General features: G+C 40.3%; 1 protein-coding gene across 4 annotated transcripts in view; it reads left to right on the top strand.

Moving 5' to 3' along the window:
- Nucleotides 1-23427, top strand: part of TAOK3 (TAO kinase 3) — a 184085-nt gene extending 160658 nt beyond the window's left edge. For all 4 annotated transcript variants that reach the window (XM_007189474.3, XM_057527006.1, XM_007189476.3 and 1 more), the window contains 6 exons: nucleotides 1322-1450; nucleotides 5078-5281; nucleotides 12874-13113; nucleotides 14653-14865; nucleotides 20846-21028; nucleotides 22055-23427. In XM_007189474.3, coding sequence (XP_007189536.1) covers nucleotides 1322-1450; nucleotides 5078-5281; nucleotides 12874-13113; nucleotides 14653-14865; nucleotides 20846-21028; nucleotides 22055-22216 — 1131 coding nt within the window. In that variant the 3' untranslated portion in view covers nucleotides 22217-23427. The remainder of the gene's footprint in view (nucleotides 1-1321; nucleotides 1451-5077; nucleotides 5282-12873; nucleotides 13114-14652; nucleotides 14866-20845; nucleotides 21029-22054) is intronic.
- The last annotated feature ends 850 nt before the right edge of the window (nucleotides 23428-24277 follow it).

The following is a 24277-nucleotide window of genomic DNA, read 5'->3' as shown; positions in this document are numbered from 1 at the left end:
AATCCCTGCCTGCAGCTGATTGGACTAGGGATAGGCACCTGACCAATGGCAGCAAGTAATTGATCTGGCTACTGCTTGGGTCTTCTAGGGACCATCTCTCTTCCCCATCCAGGTTCTAAACTAATTTTAAAAACAGACAAGAAGGTAATGCAGATTGAGTCAAAATATCACTTTATTACTGATAAATATTAGATAGGAGAAGTGATTTATATCTGAATGGAAACAGGCCTAATAATACTGAACAAAATTAAACAGACTTGCCCACCTAGGCACTGGCAGTGCTAAACCAGTCGCCTTCCCCACCCCCACCCCCACCCCCCATGAGACTTACATAGTATGGAAAAGCAAGGGTGAATCTGTGCTCCCTGGGGATGGAGTGGCTGGGGACAGGGTGCCAGGAGTGTTTCAGTAATTACGCTCTCTCTCTATGTGGAAGGAAACATCAGAATTGTAGAAGCATTCCCCCAAACAGTCATCAATCTATGAGGCAGTCTGGCATGAAAACCTCTGCCCAAACAGGGACAATGTTGATTAAATAAACCAGTCAGAGTCTTTCTTGGGAATTTGATTTGATAAATATGTGGAAAGAATTGTTTATAATGGAAAAGTTGTTGATAATAGAAGCTAAAGGTGAAAAGATACATAGAAAGAACCATAAAGCATACTTCTCTCTATTCCCTAAGTATCTCATCGTACATATGTGCTTCGTCTAGATGGTTCCCTGAAACTTAGATTTGGTCGCTTTCTTTTGATTGGGTTATCTTTTGTTTTGCTTTCTATCCATTTAGGAGCCCCCAAAATGTCCTGATATCCAACTATTGTGGATTATAGTAGATGCCTCAGAAAGCAAAATGTCATTAACTTTGCCGATTATACTAAAGATGACCCCATTCAAAAATCTGATAGTTGAAATAACCAATTAAAGAGTTAAATTCTTGGAAAAAAACTGTCCAGTCATCGTTATTTATCCATTTTTATAATTTAACACTTAGGCTACCAACAATATAATAAAAATCTTTTATTATAATCCTTAGTTCACCTTTTATACCATGTATTTTGTATGTGTTCAGTAAAACATGTTTATGGTTTATCTTCATGTTTTTCCCATAATTGGGAATATATTTTTCACTGGTAAAAATTTCAATTTTTTTTTTTCTTGTCTGTTTAAGATACAGGAGAATCAAATCAAGCATTTACTTATCTGTGTTTTAATTGTTTGTTCAAAAATACTTTTGTACTCTTTTAATGCATTTGAGAATATAGACAGCTGAATTCTGTGTGAAGAACAATTCATACTGTATTACATTTGTTATTTTATCAGGCAAAGGTAGCTGCGGCAGATGAGAAGAAGTTCCAGCAACAGATCTTGGCCCAGCAGAAGAAAGACTTGACAACTTTCTTAGAAAGTCAGAAGAAGCAATATAAGATTTGTAAGGAAAAAATAAAAGAGGTAAGAATACCGATATTTTGTAGTCATCAAGTTGCCATTAGAATGGCTGGAACTTAAAATTGATTCATCTTACATTGTGATCAATAGTGTAACCCATTGATTCTCAAACTTTCCAGTAGAATCACCTGAAGTGGTTATTAAAACAGATTGCTAACCCACCACTGAATTTTCTGATGCAATGGATGTGGGGTGAAGTTTGAAATGTGCATTTCTAACAAGTTCCCACGTGATGCTGATGGTGCTGGTCCACGCACCACACTTCAGGAACCATTGGCCTAACTCTAAACCATTCATGCCTACTTCTGGTTTGTTCTCCACACTTCAGCCTGTGGTCTTTTCAAACCATGAGTCTCATCGTATCACTTCATGATTTTAATATTCATTGGCTTCCCATTGCTCTTAGGGTAGATCAAAATACTAGAGGTCCATATGTGGTCAGCTACCAGCCTCCCCTCCACTCTCATCTCACACCAACGTTCCCCCAACCTGCTTACCCCGCCCCTGACTTAGTGCTGCTTCTGCCACTGTGGTAACTTTTGGTTCCTCAAACGCATCAAGCTCTGACCTTCTCCACGGTCTTTGCTCACACTCTTTCTTCCACCAGGGTGCTCTCCCCACCCCCACTTCCAGTCCCTTCCCAACCTCCTTGTAAGACTAAGGATTGTTTATTAGTACCATAACTTAAATTTCACTTCCCCAGGGAAGCCTTTTCTTGACTGCCTTGACCAAAACAGGTGCTTTTGGTTTTACAACACTAATTTTCAATCATATATATATGATTGGAAAAATTATATATATTTTTTAGTGATTATTTGAGCTATTTTACCCTACTAGACAGTAAGCAATAAGAGAAAAGACCATGTCTTTTTTTTTTTTTCTTTTTTTGGCTCATGACTGTATCCCTGTGTCTGGTACATGTGAATATTTGATAAATGAGTGACTGATTCTTGACTGTTTGGTTGAAGACCTCTAGTGGACTTAGAGAGTCCCCTTGAGGAATTGCAGTTTGATCTGAAAGCTCAAATTTCTTCACTTCTCCTTTTACCAGTACTTACAGGTGAATTGCCTGCAGTTCCATAGACTTTCCTCCTCATGAGACTTAGGACTTCTTATTTGTGGACTAATAGTGTATTAAGGTTTAATAGAATTCAGATGGGACATTGACTTAGTGTATGAAATCATTCATTTGAGCTCATACTCTAAGTTAACAATATGGGACTTAGCAAGATTCCTCTCCAATTCTTTTTTAATTAGGAAGTGAAAGCAGGCGGGTTGGGGTGAGCCTCAGGATCTCTTGCCCTGCCCAGATGAATCACTGGTAATTGTTGGAACCAACAGAAATTTGTATCTGCTCCGCACTGCCAGAATGGAAAGAATCTCTGACACTGTAAGGTCTAGAAAACCAGGTTGTAGAGAGAAATAGCCCAACCAAGAAGATTCACATGCTCTCCATTTTCTTTTAGTTATTGTTTGATCTTGATTATTATATCATAATAGAAAGATGTTGCTGGATCACAGAGATAACCTTGATTTTTCAATAAGAAATTTTGGAATTTTCTCAACTGAAAATATTCTTATTTCTAACTCCATGTGTTCACTCATGCTCTGGAGGCCATACTTTATGGCTGTAGCCACTATTTTGAGCATTTGTACCACTAAGGTATTTGGAGATTTGCATGAACTCCATCTTTAGAAGGTTTTCCCACAGAACAACATTCAAAAGTTCCCACTCTGTCCTCAGGAATAGGGCTATTTTTGGTTCACCATACTCAGATTTATGAGTTTGAGAGACCACAAGCCTAAATGTACAAGTTCTTCAACATGCTCATGGAGAAAAACAAGGCTACACCCAATTTAAGATCACCTCTATAAGCCTTTCTATGCAAAGCTAGTATTACTCCTTATGAAGTAAAGCTTAGTTCAGACTATTGGAAATGGCATGTGTGTTTAGATATTGATATAAAAGGTATCGTCCTTGGGATGACAAAACAATATCCGTTACCCCTACTGTTGATAGATAACAGGGGCGTGGGCAATACAGAATGATGAATGGTCCAAAAATAATCTTTCCTTGATTTTGGAGTGAATTTTTATGATCGTATTTGAATTTGGGTGTGCAACATAGTGGTTAATGCCAAACCTAGGATTGAAGTCACGGCATCAAGAGATGAGTCCGCCAGCCTTCCTGTGGTGATCCCAGCTTACTCTGTGCTGGAAACAGCTCTTGCTCTCGTTGATTCTAATTTTTCACTTGAGATTTCACTGGAACAGGAAAGTTGAATGTTGATTTACAAAGACTTCTTGGCTAAGTGCAAAAACAATCTAAATAGTGTGTGATGGCCACATCACAAAACATCAGGTAAAATAGGTATTAGTAATTAAAGGAGATTTCAACTGAGTAGTTAACCAAGTATTATAGGTCCAGCTTGTGGGTGTGAACAGTATGAACAAAGAGGGGTGCCCTGTACTTTCTCTAAAAGTGGTCTTCTTACTTTCCCCATAGACTAACATCTTCTTAACTGTTCTGATTTATTTCTTTCTTCCCTTTACCCATATGGTCTGAAACAATTATGAACTTTGTCCTTTTGAAAATATAGGTGGTGTATTTACCCTCTAATATCAAATAAAGAATGCTCATTCCTGAAATTCAAACTAGTGACATTTGCAGCATTACCTCCTGTCTGTGACATCTGCCTACTTCTCTCCATCTTGTCACCACCTCCTCTGTCTAAGTCCCGATCGTCTCTCGCCTGGACCTTTGCAATAGCTTCCTAGCTGTCTCCGTGGACATGCTCTTGCCTCCTTCATCCTGTTCTCCACGTGGCAGCCAGAATCGTCTTTTTCAAATGCACCTGATTATGACACCCCCACACGTATATAAAATGCGTTTCCCCTGTGCTAAAGCTCAGCGCCCTTGACCTGGCCTGTAAGGTCCGGTAACGGTCCTGCCTGCCCGTCCAGCCTCATCTCATGTCACGCTGCACCACCCACCTTGGCCTTCTCTCGGTTCCTTGATTGTACCATGTTTCCATTAACCCACCCGAAGGGTTTTGCCCAGGCTGTTTCCTCTGCCCAGAGTATTCTTCCCTCTCCTTTCTCGCTGGTTAATTCCTACAGATTTTTCAAATTTCAGCTTAGCTGAAATTTTGTTACCAAGATCAAATATTTTTTATTCCGCATCCTTTGAACCAAGTACTTCAGCTGCACGGTAGTTATCACGGTAATCTTCATTTTGTTTCTGTGGTTCTTTGATTGATTTTTGATTCTAGACTGTAAAGCCCCATGGTGGCAGACACCATATTCTTTTGCTCACCGTTGTATCCTTGTGCCTCGCACAGTGCCTGTTGCACGATAGGAACTCAATAAGTGTGTGTTGATTTAATGAGTGAACTCATAATTCTGAGCATGAGAAGCCAAAGACATGAAAACTAACAAGTCTCCCTCTCAATTGATAAGAAAAAAGGGAGGTGAGGGGGAGTGTGTGTGCAACACCAAGACTTTCTGACCTTACATTCTCAGTTGCTTTCAAAATAATTTAATCTGCATTGCAATGAGCTATTGTATTTCTTTTTGCCTGATGAGACTGGCATGTTTTTTGGGGTTTTGTTTTTGTCTGCTTTTGTAAAGGAGATGAATGAGGACCATAGCACACCCAAGAAAGAAAAGCAGGAGCGGATATCCAAGCATAAAGAGAACTTGCAGCACACACAGGCTGAAGAGGAAGCCCACCTTCTCACTCAGCAGAGACTGTACTACGACAAAAACTGTCGTTTCTTCAAGAGGAAAATAATGATCAAGCGGCATGAGGTGGAGCAGCAGAACATTCGGGAGGTATTTATCTTGTTCATAACCGCTGCCACTGACTTAAAACAGTAAGCCTTGTGAGGATCATGGCCGGGGTGTTTTGTGCATTCCTGTGTCCTTAACCTGTGCAGGCGTCAGTGCAGTCAGTGCCTGACACAAAGTAGATATACAGAAGTGCCAGGGAATGAATCTACCACTGCTAGGAGAAAGCCCATTTATAGAACAAGGAATCAACCTTTTCCAAATAAATGTAACAGAATTTTCTTGAACACCTATTATAAGCCATAGCATGCAGTGGAGAATCAAAAGAAGTAGAACAGAGAATTTTTGCTTTTAGCCTGTTTGTCAAAGACTTGCGTTTTTGTGACTCTCCATGAAACACTTAAATAACATAATGGTGCTCTACAGTTATGTTAATTCATTCCATCATCCAGCACTTACGGAGTGCCTTCTTTGTGCCAGGCACTGTGCTAGAGATGCCAGGGCTATTGAGAAGCCATCCTCCCTGACTTCAAGTAGCCCTAAGTCTAAGAGGGGAAACAGACATGTAACAGACTAATTACAATGTAATGTGTTAGGTTTAGTAATAGATATAAATAAACTCTCACAGGCATATAGTCATGAAAGGGCTTGGAGGATTCCGTGATTGATGGGGAGTTGAGTGTTCTGGGTGTGTGGAGTGGAGTGTCAGAACAGGAGTAGTTGGAAGCAGGATGGAGGGCCTTGATTCTTAAGGCAAGACTTTTAGATTTCTGCCTGAAGGCAGTTGCATGGGCATGAGGGGGTTTTAAGCAGAGGAATGACAGTGAGAGTTCTTTGTTTTGAAAAATTATTGCCTCAGTGTGAGGGTAGCCTAGAGTGGTGAGAAGTAAAGTACACTGAGGTCAGTTAGGATGCCCTTTCTCTAGTTCCACCTGGAAGAAACAGTGAGGATAGAGATTAGATCTCAGTGACATTTCTGAAGCAGAACTGACAGTAATTCAAACCAAATGCTGTGAGAATTTCAGAAGAAGGAGGAGTCAAAAATGAATTCAGAGTTTCTAATTTGGGAAATTGGACGAATATGATGTTATTCACTGAGATGAGGAATACAGAATGTGAATCGGTTGCAGATGCAAAGTTCAATAGGAAATCATTGTGACCTGGAGTAATCCGAGAAGCCCTCAAATGAGCTAGCACATTGGTAGAAACATCGAAGTTGGATAAATATCAAGTGTTAGCCTGCATGAGGGAAACAAGCCCTTCAGGCACATTTAATGGGAATGTGAATTGGTGTAAGCTTTTTGGAGAGCAGTATTCAAATGGGAGGAAAAAAGGGTGGAGCAAACTAAAATTTATTGAACACATATAATCATGGGCCAGGCTCAGGCTCTATCTGTGTTATCTCATCTTATTGGAAGAGAGAGAAACTAAACATTTTCAAGCCAGGCAGTGAGTGATATGGCTAAAATTCTACTTTACAGAGATTAGCCCAGTTTGGTGGTAATGCACAGATTGATTAGAGCGTGCGTTGTCAATGGGGGCAATATTGCCCCCCGCCGGGGAGGCTGTTAAAAATGGGTTCTTGTGGGGGAGGGGGGTCTTAGGTATTACAATGGCTTGTGCCCCTCTGAAGGGCCATAGTACATGAAAAGCTATACAGTGTATCTGTGGTGTTAACATTTCAGTGGTGAGGATGATCTGGGAAGGGGGAAGTCTAAAAAGGCTCCTGATGGGGACAATAATAGGGGAAAAACAGGTTGAGAAACATCAATTAGAGGGAAGAAACTAGAAGCAAAGAGACCAGGTGGTAGGAATAGGGTATAGACAAAGATAGTGGTGGTAGCTGGCAAAAGAGAGATGGGTTTTAAACATTTTGAAGTATAAAATAAACAGGACTTGGCATACAATAGGATATGAGAGAAAAGATGAGGGTAGAATCAAAGTTATTTCTAGGGTTTAAGACTTGGGGAAATGTAGATTTGGGCAGAAACAGAGAAGCTTAGAGAGAGGTATTGATAAGAAACTGATTAATTCAGTACGACACAAGTTGAGTTTGTTAGAAGGCTAAAAAGTCCAAATCAAAACGTCCAATAGCCAGTTGGAAACAAGGTATTTGGGATTCTTTTCCGTCTGGCAATTATTATTTTTATTCTAGTGTCATGTATGCGGAAGAAGTCCGAAGCTAAGGGGGCAATTAGTGCCAATAAAAGCTATAGAAGATAATTATTCCCCAAAATGATAGAAACTACATTCATGACTTCATAAGTATCAGGTTCTAACCAATGGAGTGAAGAATAACTAACTATACCAAGGTTTATTTCTTAAGAGTCTAGATTTTTTTCTTTGTTTAGTCTTATTCCAGAGCTGCCTCAGTGAAAATGTTCAAAGGTATTTTTCTTCTATTTACAAAAGTAATAAAAGAACATTGAAAAAAGACAAATATAGAAAAATACTGAGTAGTGAAAAGTGCTTGATAATCCCATCCCACCCATTTTCTACCCTGAGACAGTCACCATTAATTTGGCAGATATATTTCCCGATTTTTTCAGGTATGCATGTATATATACATACAGCTTATATATTATATATAACTTTAACTTTACAAAAATAAGATTACATTAGTACCAGTGGGTTTATTTGATTTGCAAGCAATAGAAACAAACTCTGGCTGACGTAGCATGCAAAGGAATTTATTGGAAGGATATGGGGTAGATGACAGAGCTGAAGACCCAAGCTGGAAAAGATGAAGAATCAAGCTGGGAAAGCAGCTTCTGTGACCTAGAGGGCAAGAGCTAATGGACATTCCTCAAGACACTGCCATTTGGATGTACCTCCTCCAACCATGTTTCATCTTTGTATCATTTCTGCTTAAGACTCAAATTCCTAGGAGAGAGAGGACGTGATTGGGTAATGTGCTTATTCCCTTACTCAGTAGTGTCTCTGACGCCAGATAGGGCAGAGTAGCTTCTCAAGCAAAAAGAGGAGTGTGCTGAAACAGAAGGGGAGATGGGTACTGAACCTACAAAAATGTCCGCTGTACTGTTTCATAACTCTCTTCTTTTGTATTTTTTTCATTTACTATCTAGGACATATAACTCTGCCTCATTCTTTTTAACCATCAGTAGTATTTGGGGCGGGGTGGTATGGCTATAGAATAATTTATTTAATGAGGTACTTCTCGGTGGATATTTTGTTGAAGTTATGCAATATTACTAACAATGCTACAGAGAATATCTTTGTATACATCTTTTTACATGTATGCAAGTACTTTGTAGGATATAGTATCTCAGGAGTAGAATTTCTGTGTCAGAGTGTATATACCTAAATTTTTAATAGATATTGCCAAATTGCCCTCTAAGGGTTTATAACTCCCACCAGCAAAGACTACCTATTTTCCTCTACCTTTGCCAAAACTGAGTATTACCAGTCCTTTTCGTTAATGAAAACGTTTAAAAGGATCACCATAGGCTGAGTTGAGCCCCTTCTTCTATCATCACTACACACAGATGCTCACTATTTTCTAACCAGTTATACAACTAAGAACTGAAGCTAAGAAAGTATTAAATGTCATACGCTAACAACATCTCCACTTAAATTTTGAATTCTAGTTCTTACTCAGTGTCGGTGGGCATGAACACAAAACTTTTGATTTGAGTCAGATCACTTGCTTTTAAAGAAGTCAATAGTGCTTCCATTGAAACTTAAATAGAATGCTTGGATTGTGGTTGGGAAGGGTTTATTAGGGGATACACCCTGGTTCCACATCTTATGCAGGAGGTAGGTTCAAATAATGTGCATGGAAATGTGTTTCTTGGCCATGGTGTACAACCATGGCCGTATGTTGTATGTATGTTTCAACCCTAAGCTCACACCCAGCCTGGCAAGATGCTCACTGTATGTGATGTGGGCAGGGGAACGGGAGCTACATGCCTCTCATCTCACGCTCCCTCCAAGGCATATATACATGGAATGCACTGGTGGGCAGAATCACCTGTACCAGGAAATTTGTTTTTGTGTTTTTGCTCAACTCATTTTATTGAATGTGTATAAGCTAGAAGTGCATATGATGTGGCTCTACTGTATATTGTGTCATTTGTACAGATGAAGCAACCATTGCATGGCGTCCAGATAGAGCAGAGGACTTTTCTTCAGAATATAGTATTCCAGACTGAAAAAGCATGAAACAAGAAAACATAAGCCATTCATTCGAACATTTTTAGTGGAAAATATTGAAAATCTAAAAACCTGAGTTTTAGCCTCAGTGCTACTTTATAGAAATTATATGATCTTGTGGTAGCCTCTCAATTCCCAAATGCCTTACTATCATATATAAAAGGGGTAAATCCTAACAATTCTTTTTTTTTAAATTAATTAATTAATTTATTTATTTTTATTTTTGGCTGTGCTGGGTCTTTGTTTCTGTACAAGGGCTTTCTCTAGTTGCGGCAAGCGGGGGCCACTCTTCATCGTGGTGCGCGGGCCTCTCACTATCGCGGCCTCTTTTGTTGCGGAGCACAGGCTCCAGACGCACAGACTCAGTAGTTGTGGCTCACGGGCCTAGTTGCTCTGCGGCATGTGGGATCTTCCCAGACCAGGGATCGAACCCATGTCCCCTGCATAGGCAGGCAAATTCTCAACCACCTCACCACCAGGGAAGCCCCCTAACAATTCTTAATCACTGCATAGGGTTGCAACTAGGATTGAACAAGATATATGAAATCACTTTAAAAATTGAAAGCACATTACACATTATTATGTAGGTACAGCAATGGGCTCTTAATAAGCTGAATAATGTTTTTATCCCATGGTGTAAAATATTATAGGCAGCTTACCAACTTACATCTCAGCAACTCAGATGTATGAATTAAAGGTAATTAATTAAAGGTAATTTCTATTGCAATTGTAATAGAAAAACCATTTCAGTATCATGTTTCTGTCACTTTTTAAATAGTTTATAAAATCTAGATTTGTTATTATATGCCAGATACTCACTAATGAATACAGAAAAATAATAATGACATTTATATATCCCGAAGCATTTTCTTATGGTCTTTTCTTTCATCTTCACAAGAATGGTAGTTCACAATGTGTACTACTGATATTATCCTCACTTTACACCTGAGGAAACTAAAATGTAGATTTAAAGTCTTGCCCAATGCCATACATAATGAGTCAGCGGAAAAGCTGAAACTGACTCACACCCTGAATTATTTTTCCATTGATTCTCAAACTTTAGTATATATCAGAATTACCTGGGTGGCATATTATGAACTCTGGTTTCTTCCAGGTAATTTTGATGCAGGTATTCTTTGGACAACATCCTGACGCATTCCATTAAACACAAAGAGAAGCATTTGTTTTCTTCTGAAAGTGTTGTTTGCTTTATATAAATCTTTTTTACCCCCTGTGAGTTTCTGGGCTCTGGACAGCTCAGACTCAGTTTGAAATTCTCCATTTAAGAAAATGTGTGGAATGTATAAATGCCCAATATTGGGACTCCTGGTACTCAAAAGGTTGAAAATGATAGAGTGATCTAGGAACAGAATCTTCTGCCATTGAAAGGGCTTTCCTTGGTTTTAGTCTCTGAGAAGAGCTCACCATCCTTTGGTGCCACCTAGGGGCCGGTTAGTAATTTCTGAAAGAAGACATTTGATGGTCCAGGTAAGGAAGGAAAAGAAAAACACGGGAGAGGATTGGGGGAGATGCTCTGGAGATTATGTTTTACTCCTTATAACAAATGAAATGGCATTTATACTTCAGATATTTCCCCACTAGAAAATAAGCCTTGATGGGGATGTACTTGTTCACTGCCCCATTCTTAGTGCTTAAAACAGTGCCTGACACATAGGAAGTATTCAACAAATGTTTGTTGAATGAATAAAAAAATGAATGATTAACAACTTTGCTCCAGTAACAGATGCTGTGCTGTTTAAAGGACTTCTCTTCAAATGGATGGAAGGCTCAAGTATGCAAGATATTCTCAACCATGCCAGTACACAAATGTTACTGATATCTCTATGAAAATGATCTTGCATTTTCTCCCATAGCGGATGCCATTGGAAAAGAGAGGCACCCTATTGTTCTGATTTAAAATTCAGCTCGAGGGCTTTCTCCTTTCCTTGCCCTTCTTAACTAGTAGTAATAACACCCTTTTCGGAAATCTTACAGCATAAAATCTTCACCTCTTTTATATCACTTAATCACTTCCAACCTTGCACTTTTTTAAAAAAATTTTACACATAAAACTTATTTCCCTGTATTAATCAAGCTTCTTTTGTTTGCGTGTTACTGAAATTTATTTGAGCTGGCTTAAACCAAAACCAGGGGGTTTGCTACAGAGATATAGGAATGTTTCATAAAACCCAGTAGCAGTCATATAGGTGGACCTACAAGGAGAGCTTAGAACCAGTCAGGAACTTGGGCATCAATATATTCCCTGCACTTCTTTCTTTCTTTTTCGTTCTTCTTGCTCTGAAGCCCAGCTTTCTCTGATCCTCAGCCCTCATAGCAACGGGTGGCTACCACATATGTCGTTTTTATATGCCCCTCAATTCTAGCCACACATGGAGATTAACTGTCCCTGAATCCAAATTCCCAGGAGAGAAGATAGATTGATTCAGTTTGCTGTGAGCTGAGGATATACTTCAATAAATGTCTATTACAGTTCCCTGTTAGAGTGTTAGCAAGTTGAGCACCGAGTGATAGCTTAGTAAATATTTTTATGTACCCAGAGCGCACATGGTTCAGATCTTTGCTATAGTGCCATTCAGGAAATATTCTTGAACTGGGAAATGAAAAAATTTCACCCAACGTACTCCCTCTTTTTTTTTTTTTTTTCTGGTTTCCTTTCTTTCCCCCTTCGATAAAAGAGAGAGAGAGAAAGACATGAGTAAAACTGGGAGGAGCAGAATGATTAGATCTAGAAATGACCAAACAGGCGGTAATGGAAAAGATGAAAGGGGAGAGATCTCATCTGCTTTTTCCCAGTGAGCCCTGACCTCTGAGATTTTGAAAAATACATAGTTGGCCTACTTCTGATACATGGAAAAACAGGGTGTTTCCCAGAAAACTAGGAACACTGCAGACATTATCAGTTTAATCCAGTGATTCTCAACTCTGACTGCATATTAGATCCACCTAGAGAACTCTTAAAACTATTGACGTCAGGGTCCCGCTCCAGACAGTTATCAGAATTTCAGGTTACAGGACTTAGGCATCTTATGTTTTAAAAGCTTCCTCGCATGATTTTAATGGGCAACCAGCCAGGATTGAGAACCACTGGCCTAACTAAAGAAACACTTATTTAGACCCATGCATAACACATCACCTAATTAAGATTCACAGCAGCCCTGTGAGATAAGAAGGGGTCAGGTAGAATTACAGTAATCCCATTTTACGGGTAGAGTAGTTGTGGTGGCTGTGAAGTTGCCCAACTTGAAAGTGGTGGATCCACATACAGAACCTCTGTCTCCAGGGATTGTTCATCTAGTCTCATTAAGTCATGCTGCCAAACACTAATGGGCTTAATTAAGAGACAGTTAATAGTGCCATTCCTTGCCATCCCTCACCGAGTGGTGCCTTCCCTCCAGTTTGCCTCCATTCATCTCTCTCCGTGTATCTTTTCTTCCTGAATGCAGGAACTAAATAAAAAGAGGACACAGAAGGAGATGGAGCATGCCATGCTGATTCGGCACGACGAGTCCACCCGAGAGCTTGAGTACAGGCAGCTGCACACATTACAGAAACTCCGCATGGATCTGATCCGGCTACAGCACCAGACTGAACTGGAAAACCAGCTGGAGTACAATAAGAGGCGAGAAAGGGAACTGCACAGAAAGCATGTCATGGAACTTCGGCAACAGCCAAAAAACTTAAAGGTGAGAGGAAATTTCCCGATTTATGCTCCAGGACACAGCCAGGTTGGATCAATGGTTCCTACACCTGGATGACTGTCAGAGTCACCTGGGAAACTTCATAAAATTACAAATTTCAGGACCCCATAGCTACTGAATCAGAATCTCCAGAGTCTGGGTATAACAGACTCCTAAAGAGATGTTGCAGGGCAATATGATCTCTCCATTTCTTCTTTGTATCCATTATGCAATTTCTCTGACCCCTTCATGACCTTCCCTCTCTAAAATTATAACACATGGACTAATAGCAGTCCATGGTTCTAATCCCAGGAAATGAGGAAGTTACCTAACAGTAATATAGCAGATAAATTGTATCAGTCATGCCAGTCAGATAATTGGTTGTAGCTACCTTGAGTGCTATTCTATTGAGAAAGACTCTAAAGCCACATCCACACTTAGTAAGGAAAAGTATGATTTATTAGTGACATCTGTCCTGGGCATGGGAATTGGTAGTGATATGCCAGACATTTATTATCCCTGCACTAGAAATATGGAACTCCTTTGGCCTGCACTACCTCCAGAGAATTTTAGCTGACTGCTAATTAACAAGCTATATGGACTAAGCCATTGCTATTTGTCAAGGGAGTCACTGTCAATGTTGACAAAGATATAAGGCCAACCTCAACCGCACTGGCCTTCTTCCTCTCTAGCCAGATCCTAACCTGTCTAATTAGTGATCCTTGTCATCAAAACCCCTCCATGTGTTCATGAAATGTACGTGTGACTATCAGGCAACTTGATGGAACGCCTTCTGGGCTTATAATAGTAAACCCCACCTCATCCTTGCCAAAATGCATAGTTGATATTGCTACATGCAAGTAGTGGAAATGGGTTATGATGTAAAGTATAATCCAATGTTGCCCTTTACTGATTTTTCAAGGAAACACAGAGCAGTGAGAGATGGCTCATACATTGCCATCCCCTTTCTTACTTGGAAGTGGAGGAAAACAGTTAAAAGGGGGGTGGGGAGGGGCAACAAACAATAGAAGACACTGAAGATTTTGACTAGGAAACCACTGAAATAATGAGCAAGCTTTTAACATACTAAGCTTCATAGTATTCCAGAGTCTTCTTAGAGTTATGATCTTGTAACAATTCATTTTTTAAAATCTATTTGTAAATTCAAAACTACTTCTATTCATTTGATATAAAACCAAAGTATTTTAGGGAGGGTGGGAGGGAGGAAGACGCAAGAGGGAAGAGATATGGGAACATATGTATATGTATAACTGATTCACTTTGTTATAAAGCAGAAACTAACACACCATTGTAAAGCAATTATACTCCAAAGATGCTAAAAAAAAAAAAAAAAAAAACCAAAGTATTGATAGAGTTAACACCTGTCTGTGACACATGTATTATTTTCATTATTACTGACTAGTAATGTGGGTCACTGCACCAAAAGACAGTTGGTCTCAGCACCTATATTGTATCATGAGAATGGAAGGCTTTCTGTATTTACTAATGTGTCTTTATTTTCCTTTTGTCACTTTTTCTATACAGGCCATGGAAATGCAAATTAAAAAACAGTTTCAGGACACTTGCAAAGTACAGACCAAACAGTATAAAGCACTCAAGAATCACCAGTTGGAAGTTACTCCAAAGAATGAGCACAAAACAATCTTAAAGACACTGAAAGATGAGCAGACGAGAAAACTTGCCATTTTGGCAGAGCAGTATGAACAGAGTATAAATGAAATGATGGCCTCTCAAGCGGTAAGTGGTTAGGTTCAGTGCCACGGCTTCAAGAGCTTTGGGAATCAAGAAAATTCAAGATCCAGCCTTTTGGTCCCAAGATGATTCTTGCGCACATTTAGGATATTGGTGTTTTTCTGCCCAAAGAACTGAAGGAAATGACGACGCTGAATAAAGCCAAGCCAGAGCGGATACTTGCTGGAGTGTGTCTTATAAGATGGAACTCGAGGAATAACATGCTAAATCAGACCTGTGGCACATAGGGACTTTGAGGGCAAGATGTGATAGATATTGCATGTAATATCATACTCTCATTCATCAAAGATTGCACAACTAATGTCAGGCACAAAGGAATAGACACACAGACACATTCATTCAGTAAACTATTACTAAACATCTATGCTCAGCCCTCTGCTGGGCTCAGAGATAGAGTGATGAGCTAGAGAGACGACAGTGGTCCCTGTCCTCACACTTCTGTCAGTCAAGTAAGGAGGTCAGATAATTAAGCAATAAAAATAAAACGTAAAAGTGCTTTGAAGTGGGAGGTGCCAGGGGCTATGGGAGGATGAGTAGGAACAACTAATCTGGTCTAGGGAATGCTTCCCTGCAAGAGCCAAGAAGCATGAAGGAATTTATTGAAGCAAACAGGTTCCATGGAAAAGGGCCTACACACTTTTCCAAAAGATGGATAGTGTACATTTGGGGACTGAAAGAACTTTGATATGAGCCCAAAGTTCAAGGAGGAGGATTGTGGGAGCCCAAAATGGAGAAGTCATAAAGGTCTTGGCATCCAGGGATGGGAGGTTGCCTGGTAATTCAGTGAAGATTTCACAAGGAGATGAATCTTAAAGGGTAATAGTTGATCAGACAAGCAGAAATGGAAAAGTTATTCCTGGCAGATGATACAGTATATATGAAGACTCAAAGGCCTAAAAGAGGATGGCACGTTTGAGAAACAATGAGTAGTTGATATGGCAGGAGTATACCGGGCAGCTGGTGGATAGTCAGGGGTCAGAGCCTCAAAAGCTGGGAGTGTGGACATTATTCTATCAGCAATAGAGAGCTGCTTAAGCCTGTTTTAAGAAGGAAAGTGACAGTATCAGATGTGTGCTATAGAAAGGTACTGGCAGTGATGTGGCAAATATAGGTAAAAAGACCTGTTAGGAAGCTATTATAATAGTCCAGGAAAAAAAAAAAAAATGAAGCCGTGAACTAAGAGAGAACATGCTAATGGAAGTGGTGAGAAGGGAGAGAAGGATTTGATAAATATTTAGGAGGTAGAATAGATAGAACTTAGGGACCAGTTTGAGAGGTAGGTTTGGTAACAGTGGAACAGGTCATCATTTTACCAAGATAGAAAAGTGGAAGGAGGGGTGAGTTTGGATGGATGTCTAAAGATACTTGACTCATTATCTGAGCTCTGTGGGTATCTAGGTAGAGAGGTACAGAGATGGAAATCTGTAGTTCAACAAGGTGTCAGGATTAACATCAAAAAGTTAGTCATTGTTATATGGGGGCAGTTGTAGCTATTCGGAATACCTGAGATCTCCTACGGATAGGAGATAGTATTAAAGAGGAAGAGGACTCAGGACAGAGTTGTGGGCGTCAACATTTGAGGGCTGAGTAGAAGGTGGACCAAAGAAGATGAATAGCCAACAATATGGAAGGGGAACCAAAGAGAGTATGTCACAGAAGCCAGAACAAAAGTTTCTAGTTGATGATTTCAAATGTTGCAGAGAGACCATTTGGGCCCAGCAGTGGCTTTGTCCATTGTTTGTCACAGACAGTGGAGTGGTGGAAATGGAAGACATTCTAAGTAGATTGAAAAAGTGATTATAAAGTGAGATAGAAACTGTGAGACTGCTTTCCCCAGATTCTTGTCAGTGAAAAAAAGGAGAAAGAGAGCTATAGCTAGAGGAAGAGACAGTTAAAAGAGGTCTTCGATTAACTGGGAAAGGCTTAAACACGTCGTTAGCTGAGGATCGGAGCCAGTCTATTTCATTCGTTCATTCATTCATTCATCCAATAAGTATTTATTGAGTGCCTCTACTCTGCCCCAGGCATCCAGGAATACTGTGGTGAATAAGACAGTCATCGATCGTGTCTTCGTGGAATCTATAGAAGAGTGGAGGAAACAGACGTTGGAGAAGTCTGTGTATAACAGCAGAGCAAGGGCAGTGTGCCCACAGAGTGTAAGCCAAGAGAGCTAGGCTGGTCTGGAGAGTCAGGAAAGGCCTCTCAGACACAGTGATTATTTAAGCTGCAGTGTAGGGAGCACATTCTAGGCAAAAGGACTACATTTGTAAAGATGGGAAAGACCATTGCACTTTTAAAGAACTCAAAGAAGTCTGTTGTGTTTGGAATATAGAGAACGAGGAGGAAACTAACATAAGAATAGGATGAGAGGGGTAAACGGGGACAAGATCATATAGGGGCTTGTAAGCCTTCTTAAGAATTTTTATCTTTATCCTAAAAGCAGTGAGAAGCCATTGAAGAGTATTAAGGAGGAGACTGACATCAAATTTGCATTTTTGAATGATCACTCTGGAGACACGTGGAGAATGGCCTGGGAGTTGACAAGAGTGGGTGTAAGGAGATCATTGATAAGGTTGCTGCCTTTACCTGGGTGTGAGGGGGTGGTGGCCAGACTCGAGAGGGGACAGTCAGGATGAAGCAGAAAGTGACTCGATTTGAGAGCTAGGCAGGAGGTGGGACTAGGAGCACTTAGTAACAGATTGAATGTGGAGAGTGAGATAGTGAGAATGACTCCCAGTCTCTAGTTTGGACCAAATGGTAGCTGGTGCCATTTATCTACATGGTAAAAAAGGAATTGGAGATTGGGAGGGTGGGAAGGGAAGTACGATTAGTTAATATTAATCATGTTGAGCTTGAGGCTGGGCAACATCCAGATGCAGATACCTCCTGCAGAGCGGATAAGCTAGCCTGGACCTCAGAAGAGAAGTCTGAAATAGAGGTGTAGATGTGGGAGTCATTTGCATAAAGATGGTAATTGAAGCCTTTGGAATAGATGAGATTCCTTAGGAAGGGAAGTTAGAGGGAGAAGAGCGCCCATGACAAAGCCCTGAGGAACACCCACATGTAATGGCCCAATAAGGTAGGGAGGAGCTGGAAAAGGAGAGGAGGGGGGGAAAAACCGAAAGGGTGTGGTGTCTCAGAAAACAAGAGGGTTCAGGAAGGAAGGGGCAGTCCACGGTATCAGATGTTGCTGGGAGGACAGGTAAGATAAGGACCCCTCCAGGGTGGTCATCAGTGACCCTCCTGTGAGCAATAGATGGGAAGGTGTAGGAACAGAATGAGGAGTGCAGACAGGGGTTAAAGGTAAGGAGAAGGGGAGAGAGTTGGTAGGGACATAAAGGTGGATGGGATTTTGGTTTTGTTCATGTTTGTATTTTCAGCATCTGCTACAATGCCTGGCATACAACAGGTGCTCAATGAACGTTATATAAGATGCGAGAGAACAGGATCAGGAGTATAGGTTCATGATTGCTCTTGAATAAAAGGAAAGAAATAACCCTTCCTTCTGAGGCAGGGAGGAGATAAAAGTACAGATGATAATTACAGCAGTCCTTTACTGCCCGCTTACCACGTGCCAGGCACTGTTGAATTTTATAAGTGTTATCTCATTTCATTTTTGTGAAACCCCTTTGACCTTTGAAGTAGTTACTTTTTTAACCCTAAATTACCTGTGAGGAGACTGAGGTTTATTGAAGTCAAGTCACTTGCTTAGGGCAAGGGTTGGCAAACTTCTTCTGTAAAGGGGCAGGTGGTAAATATTTTAGGCTTTATGGACCAACAGAGTCTCTGTCACAACTACTCAATTTGGCTATTGTAGTACAAAAGCAGTCATAGATAATATATAAATGAATGAGTGTGTCTGTGTTCCAGGAAAACTTCATTTACAAAAATAGGCAGCAAGCCAGGTTTGACCCTTGGTCCGTGGTGTACCAGCTCTTGACTTAGAGGGTCACTTAGTGGTACGTAGCTAGTGGTGGAGCTACGATTTGAAGCCTGTTTGGGGAGACCGTGTAAGCCTATATGCCTGGCCACTACTACATTATGCTGCTTCTATCACATCCTTTTCTTGAGTTTAATCCAATAGAGGGAACAGACATGATATTTACCTATACTTTTATAAAACTTTTTAATGGATTTGGTATGTGCAACTTTGGGGGGTGATGAATACCAAATACTGGAATATCCCCTGATTTCTAGACTGGCACTTCTTTAGAGTCAGAGCTGGTACAGAATAACACAGTTACTGACATTAATAATAGAATGCCAGAAATAAGAGAAGATGGGGGTGTTTCAGTGGTCTAAATTGCCTGTAGAATGAGCCTCTCACCCACTTGGCCAGGGCTTATAACAATTAACCAAGCCAAGTAGAAAAGAATAGAGTTTCATTCCCTTTATTGGTCAGAAACCTCCCATATCAAGAGGAAATCGATAACAATCTCCTTGGGAGCCAGTAATCCCTTCGGCATTTATCTGTGAAGCTGTTGTTGCTGCAGCCTGACTGTTCATTGTGTCTAGTGTCTCTTCTCCCTTCGCTTCTCATTGGGAAGTGAGAAGAGCAGCATCCTCTCTAGTGGATTTTAGTGAAAGCTGGTTAGGGTTAATTATTAGAAAGTACCTTGGAAATATGATTCCATTATTTATTTTGTGTTCATTTGACATAGTATATTTCTCCAAAGCACTAAAGAAGACACTATGCAAATAACTTTCTAAAACTATTCTAATAACATTTCAAAAAGTCATAATCAAGATATTAAGAAATGTTATTAATTGTCACAAATTGTACAGAAGAGGGAAGGCAGCGTAAGGTGGAGAATAGGTATCATGGCAAAGTGGTCTCAACGGAAACATGCAGATATACTCCGGGTAGACAGAACTGTCTAATTCAAGGATTCTAATCTCATAGTTCCTAGCTGAACTGAGGGCCTGCTAAATCTAGACCAAACCAAGTCTGGTGGGACAGGAGGGTCTTCATCCCTGAACACAGTCCTGCTAATGGCCCTAAATCTTCAGCTGTGCTCATTGAAAGGCTGGCATTTCTGCTGGCTGGCTTGGTCCATTCCCCACACAGGATCAGTATCCTGGTGTGTAATACAAAGTACAGGTGCCACAGGGAGCAAGGGAAAAACTTTATCTGGATTTCACTGCTTCAAACCAGAATACGCCCCGTAAGATTATCAAGGCTACCTTCTGTGGGGAAGAAATTTTGAACCACTTGAGTTTTAGATGGCTGGCCATAAGGATAAAGTATAGCCAATGTTATAGGGACCAACTTTACGTGCTAGGAGCGTAATGGTACTGTGGTATTCCTCAAATGTTATGGAGATTAGACTCATTTTTTTTTAGAACTAAGGATATCTAAATGTATAATAGTTTGGGGGTTAAAGATATCTAAATATGGAAATGGTTAGTCAAAATAATGATAACACCGGCTATTTACTGACCCTTTGGTATACATCAGGAACTATGCCTGGGATTTTACATGAATTCTTTCATTTAATCCTCACACCAGTCTTAGACAATAGGAAGTATTATTGTTATTTTCTTGAGATGAAGAAAATGAGACTTGGAGATGTTAAGTAACTTGCCAAGGTAACACACCTAAGTGAATGGTGGGGCTGGAATTCCAGCTCAGGAGTCTGCCTCCAAAGCCCACAGGCTTAATTACTGGAGTGTGGAGCCTTCCTGACTCCTGCTAGTGTGGTTTTAAGAAAACCAGGTTTCCTTAAGAAAAGAATGTTTTTGTTTTCTTAAGAAAGAATGTTTTAAGAAAAGGAAGTGTTTTTAGAACTTTGTAGCCCATTGGGCAGAATGTACTATTTTTGATTCCTAACTCTGAAGGTACACCCCACCAGGCATCCATTTTTCTGAGAGACCTGTTTCAGTCCAAACAAGGAAGCCTCTTCCAGTAGTCACCAAGTTCTGTAAGCTAGGAGCGAATCACACTGTATGTCTTCTGTACCCGCAGTTACGGCTAGATGAGGCTCAAGAAGCAGAATGCCAGGCCTTGAGGCTACAGCTCCAGCAAGAAATGGAGCTGCTCAATGCCTACCAGAGCAAAATCAAGATGCAGACAGAGGCACAACATGAACGTGAGCTCCAGAAGCTAGAGCAGAGGGTGTCTCTGCGCAGAGCACATCTTGAGCAGAAGGTATGAGCGTGTTGTCAAGGGTCCTGTACCGCTGGGTAGAGGACGGGCGTGGCTCTGCCTGTGTACCGGGCGATTTAACAAAGGCGCTGTTCCCCTCGTACCTGCTTTGATACTCCTGGCGCCCCTGAGAGGTAGGCGTAGTCCCCATTCCACAGGCAGGACACTGAGGCTCAAAAGGCTTAATTAAGTTACTTGCATAAATCTGATCCCACAGCCTAAGTTCTCTCTGTTACTCTGCTTGGAAACCTTCCACCTTCACAGCCTGAGGACTGACACCGGTTACTGGGTAGTTGATTTGACATATGAAAGGTACTGTGAGTTGATAGCGTGGCCACTAAATGTCATGAGGAAGCCAAATACAGATTTGGTTTTTATTCTCAGCTATTTCTAAACCAAAAGAAATCACGAGCAGGGCTCTTTAAAAAAAATTTAAATGAAGAGAGGCTGATATTGCCACACATAATAAATGATATCAGAATTGAAATATTCATTGCTTTAGATATTGCTGAGGAATATGAAGTAGAAAAGATGTCATAAAGCGTCTCAAAGCTGTTAAGCGTGTATTTGCTTAACCAGTTATTCGTGCTTTCTTCTGGTAGTTCCCAGAGATCAACGTAAGAGACTATTTTCCCAGCTCCTGCTCTAGAACTAAATTGCTAATGACCCAGGGGGCTTTGGGCTCTCTCTGGGAAAGCAGCACAACTTAATTGTGCTCGAGTGTCTTTTAGCTTCTCCCGAGCCATCTCCTGCTGAGACAGGACAGTGACCTAGATTGGCCCAGCTGCTTGGCTTGCTAGAATGGCAGTGCTGGCCCCAGGTGGCCCCAAACATTTTTATTCTTGTGAGAAAGTTTTAAATGTGATGGATTAGACACACAACATTTATCACAGGACTCTCCCAGCCTGCCCCAGACTAGTTTACTCTTAGTTCCTCCATGTTTGTGTGTCATCTGTGTGCATGTATGTGTATATATATGCCTGTTGGGAACTCCTTTCCATTAAGAACTGTTCATTGTGCTTATTTCAGATTGAAGAAGAGCTGGCTGCCCTTCAGAAGGAACGCAGCGAGAGAATAAAGTACCTATTGGAAAGGCAAGAGCGAGAGATTGAAACTTTTGACATGGAGAGCCTCAGAATGGGATTTGGGAATTTGGTTACATTAGATTTTCCTAAGGAGGACTATAGATGAGATTAAATTTTTTTGCCATTTACAAAAAAAAAAAAGAAAGAAAGAAAACAAAAAAATTCAGACCCTGCAAAACCACATTCCCCATTTTAACGGGCGTTGCTCTCACTCTCTCTCTCTCTTACTCTTACTGACATCGTGTCGGACTAGTGCCTGTTTATTCTTACTCCATCAGGGGCCCCCTTCCTCCCCCCTCCCGTGTCAATTTTCAGTGCTGGCCGAAACCTGGCCATCTCTTCTATTCATAGTACACGTCACAGTATCGATGTGATTCAAAATGTTTCAGTGAAAACTTTGGAGACAGTTTTAACAAAACCAGTAAACCAACAACAACAAAAAAGTGGATGTATATTGCTTTAAGCAATCACTCATTACCACCAATCTGTGAAAGTAAAGCAAAAAAAAAAAAAAAATAATAATAATAAATGCCAAGGGGGAGAGAGACACAATATCCGCAGCCTTACACCTTAACTAGCTGCTGCATTATTTTATTTTATTTTATTTTTTTGGTATTTATTCATCAGGAATTAAAAAAAACAAAGTTTTATTAAAGTTTGAAAATTTGATACATTTTACAGAAACTAATTGTGATGTACATATCAGTGGTGACATATTAATACTTTTTTGGGGAATGGGGGGTGGGTGGGGTGAAGAGATCTTGTGATTTTTAAGAACCTGCTGGCAAGAGTTTAACTTGTCTTGAGCATATTCTGATTGTATCATAATCATTTTCTGCTGTTGCAGAGGATGTGAATACACTTAAGGAGCTCACAGAATCCCAGTAGCACAAATTGGGCTTTGGCAAATCGTGTATTTTGTGTATAGAAGGAATTTAAGGAGAGGTATTACTTATTTTCATATTGTATTTTAACTGTTTCTCTGATCAAATTTTTTTACTCCCTCCTCCCAGTCCTCCCCACCTCCCTCCTTTTCCAATTCAGTATTTGGAGTTCAACACTGTCTCTCAATCAGATCATCTTGATCTTTTTTCTTTATTTCCCTGCCCCTCCCTACGTCCCATATCTTGGTCATAAATATTGCATTATTCACACTTTCAAACTGTGTATTTTCTTACAATAAAAAATGATGAAAAAAAAAAGGCTTTACTTCTTTTGCATGCACTTTAAAAAACAAAACATTTTTCAGGTTCCAAGGAAGAGCATGATAACTGTCAGAGCTTTTAATTATATTTGTAAATAAAAGTGTTCATCACATTGCCTTGCTGTGTTATTGTAGCAGGAAGTTTCCCTTCTAGGTTCATCAGCTCCTAATGCAGAGGGAGAGCTGCCCTCCAGAAGCTGTTCTCCATGGCCCCTCAAGAAGAGCCATTCACGATTTTCAGGTAAAGCCGTGTCTTCCAAGTTCTTCTGCAGGGCTGAAGATGGGGTTGCACTGTCTGAAGTGGTCAACTGCACCTTTTTACCCTTAAGAATAGAAGAAGGCACATGTGTGCACATGCACGTGCACACACACACGTGCACACACGTGCACCCACAATGTGCCAGTCCTAGGACCATGTATTGCTGAGAGAAGTGAGGTACCTTAAAGAAAAGCAGGCTATGAAGAAGACATTATAACCAAATATTTGAAATGATCCTACTGTAATAGTAGATTCCCCCACCCCTCATAGCTTTTATTAGAATAGCTTTATGTACGTGACAATGAGGTAGTAAAATCTGTAACTTCTAGGAAATGGTTTTGGGGTCAAGACAATCTCAGTAAGATCTCATTCTCTTAGGGTTCTGAGTCCTAGTCATTGAAAATTGATCTCTAGCATGATGACTTGAAGATCACAGTTGAATTCTACAGGATATTCAGTCATCGCAGACAAATGTGATGAGTCACGTTCACTGTGATAGACTAACCCAGAGAGGTATACTTCAGAACTCACAAAATGATTATCAACATGGGCTAACCCCAACCATAAAGGCTTTAATAACACCCAGTTTCCTGAGCAGCTTAGGTCATTAAAGCTTCCATATTAGGTACATCAGAAAGTAATTTTGGAAAGGGCTGGAAAGGACTCATAATTATCCATGAAAAATAGATAACCTTTATTGCATT

The sequence above is a fragment of the Balaenoptera acutorostrata genome, chromosome 13, assembly GCF_949987535.1.
Source record: "Balaenoptera acutorostrata chromosome 13, mBalAcu1.1, whole genome shotgun sequence".
Lineage (NCBI taxonomy): Eukaryota > Metazoa > Chordata > Mammalia > Artiodactyla > Balaenopteridae > Balaenoptera > Balaenoptera acutorostrata.
This window is presented reverse-complemented; position numbering and strand designations above follow the sequence as displayed.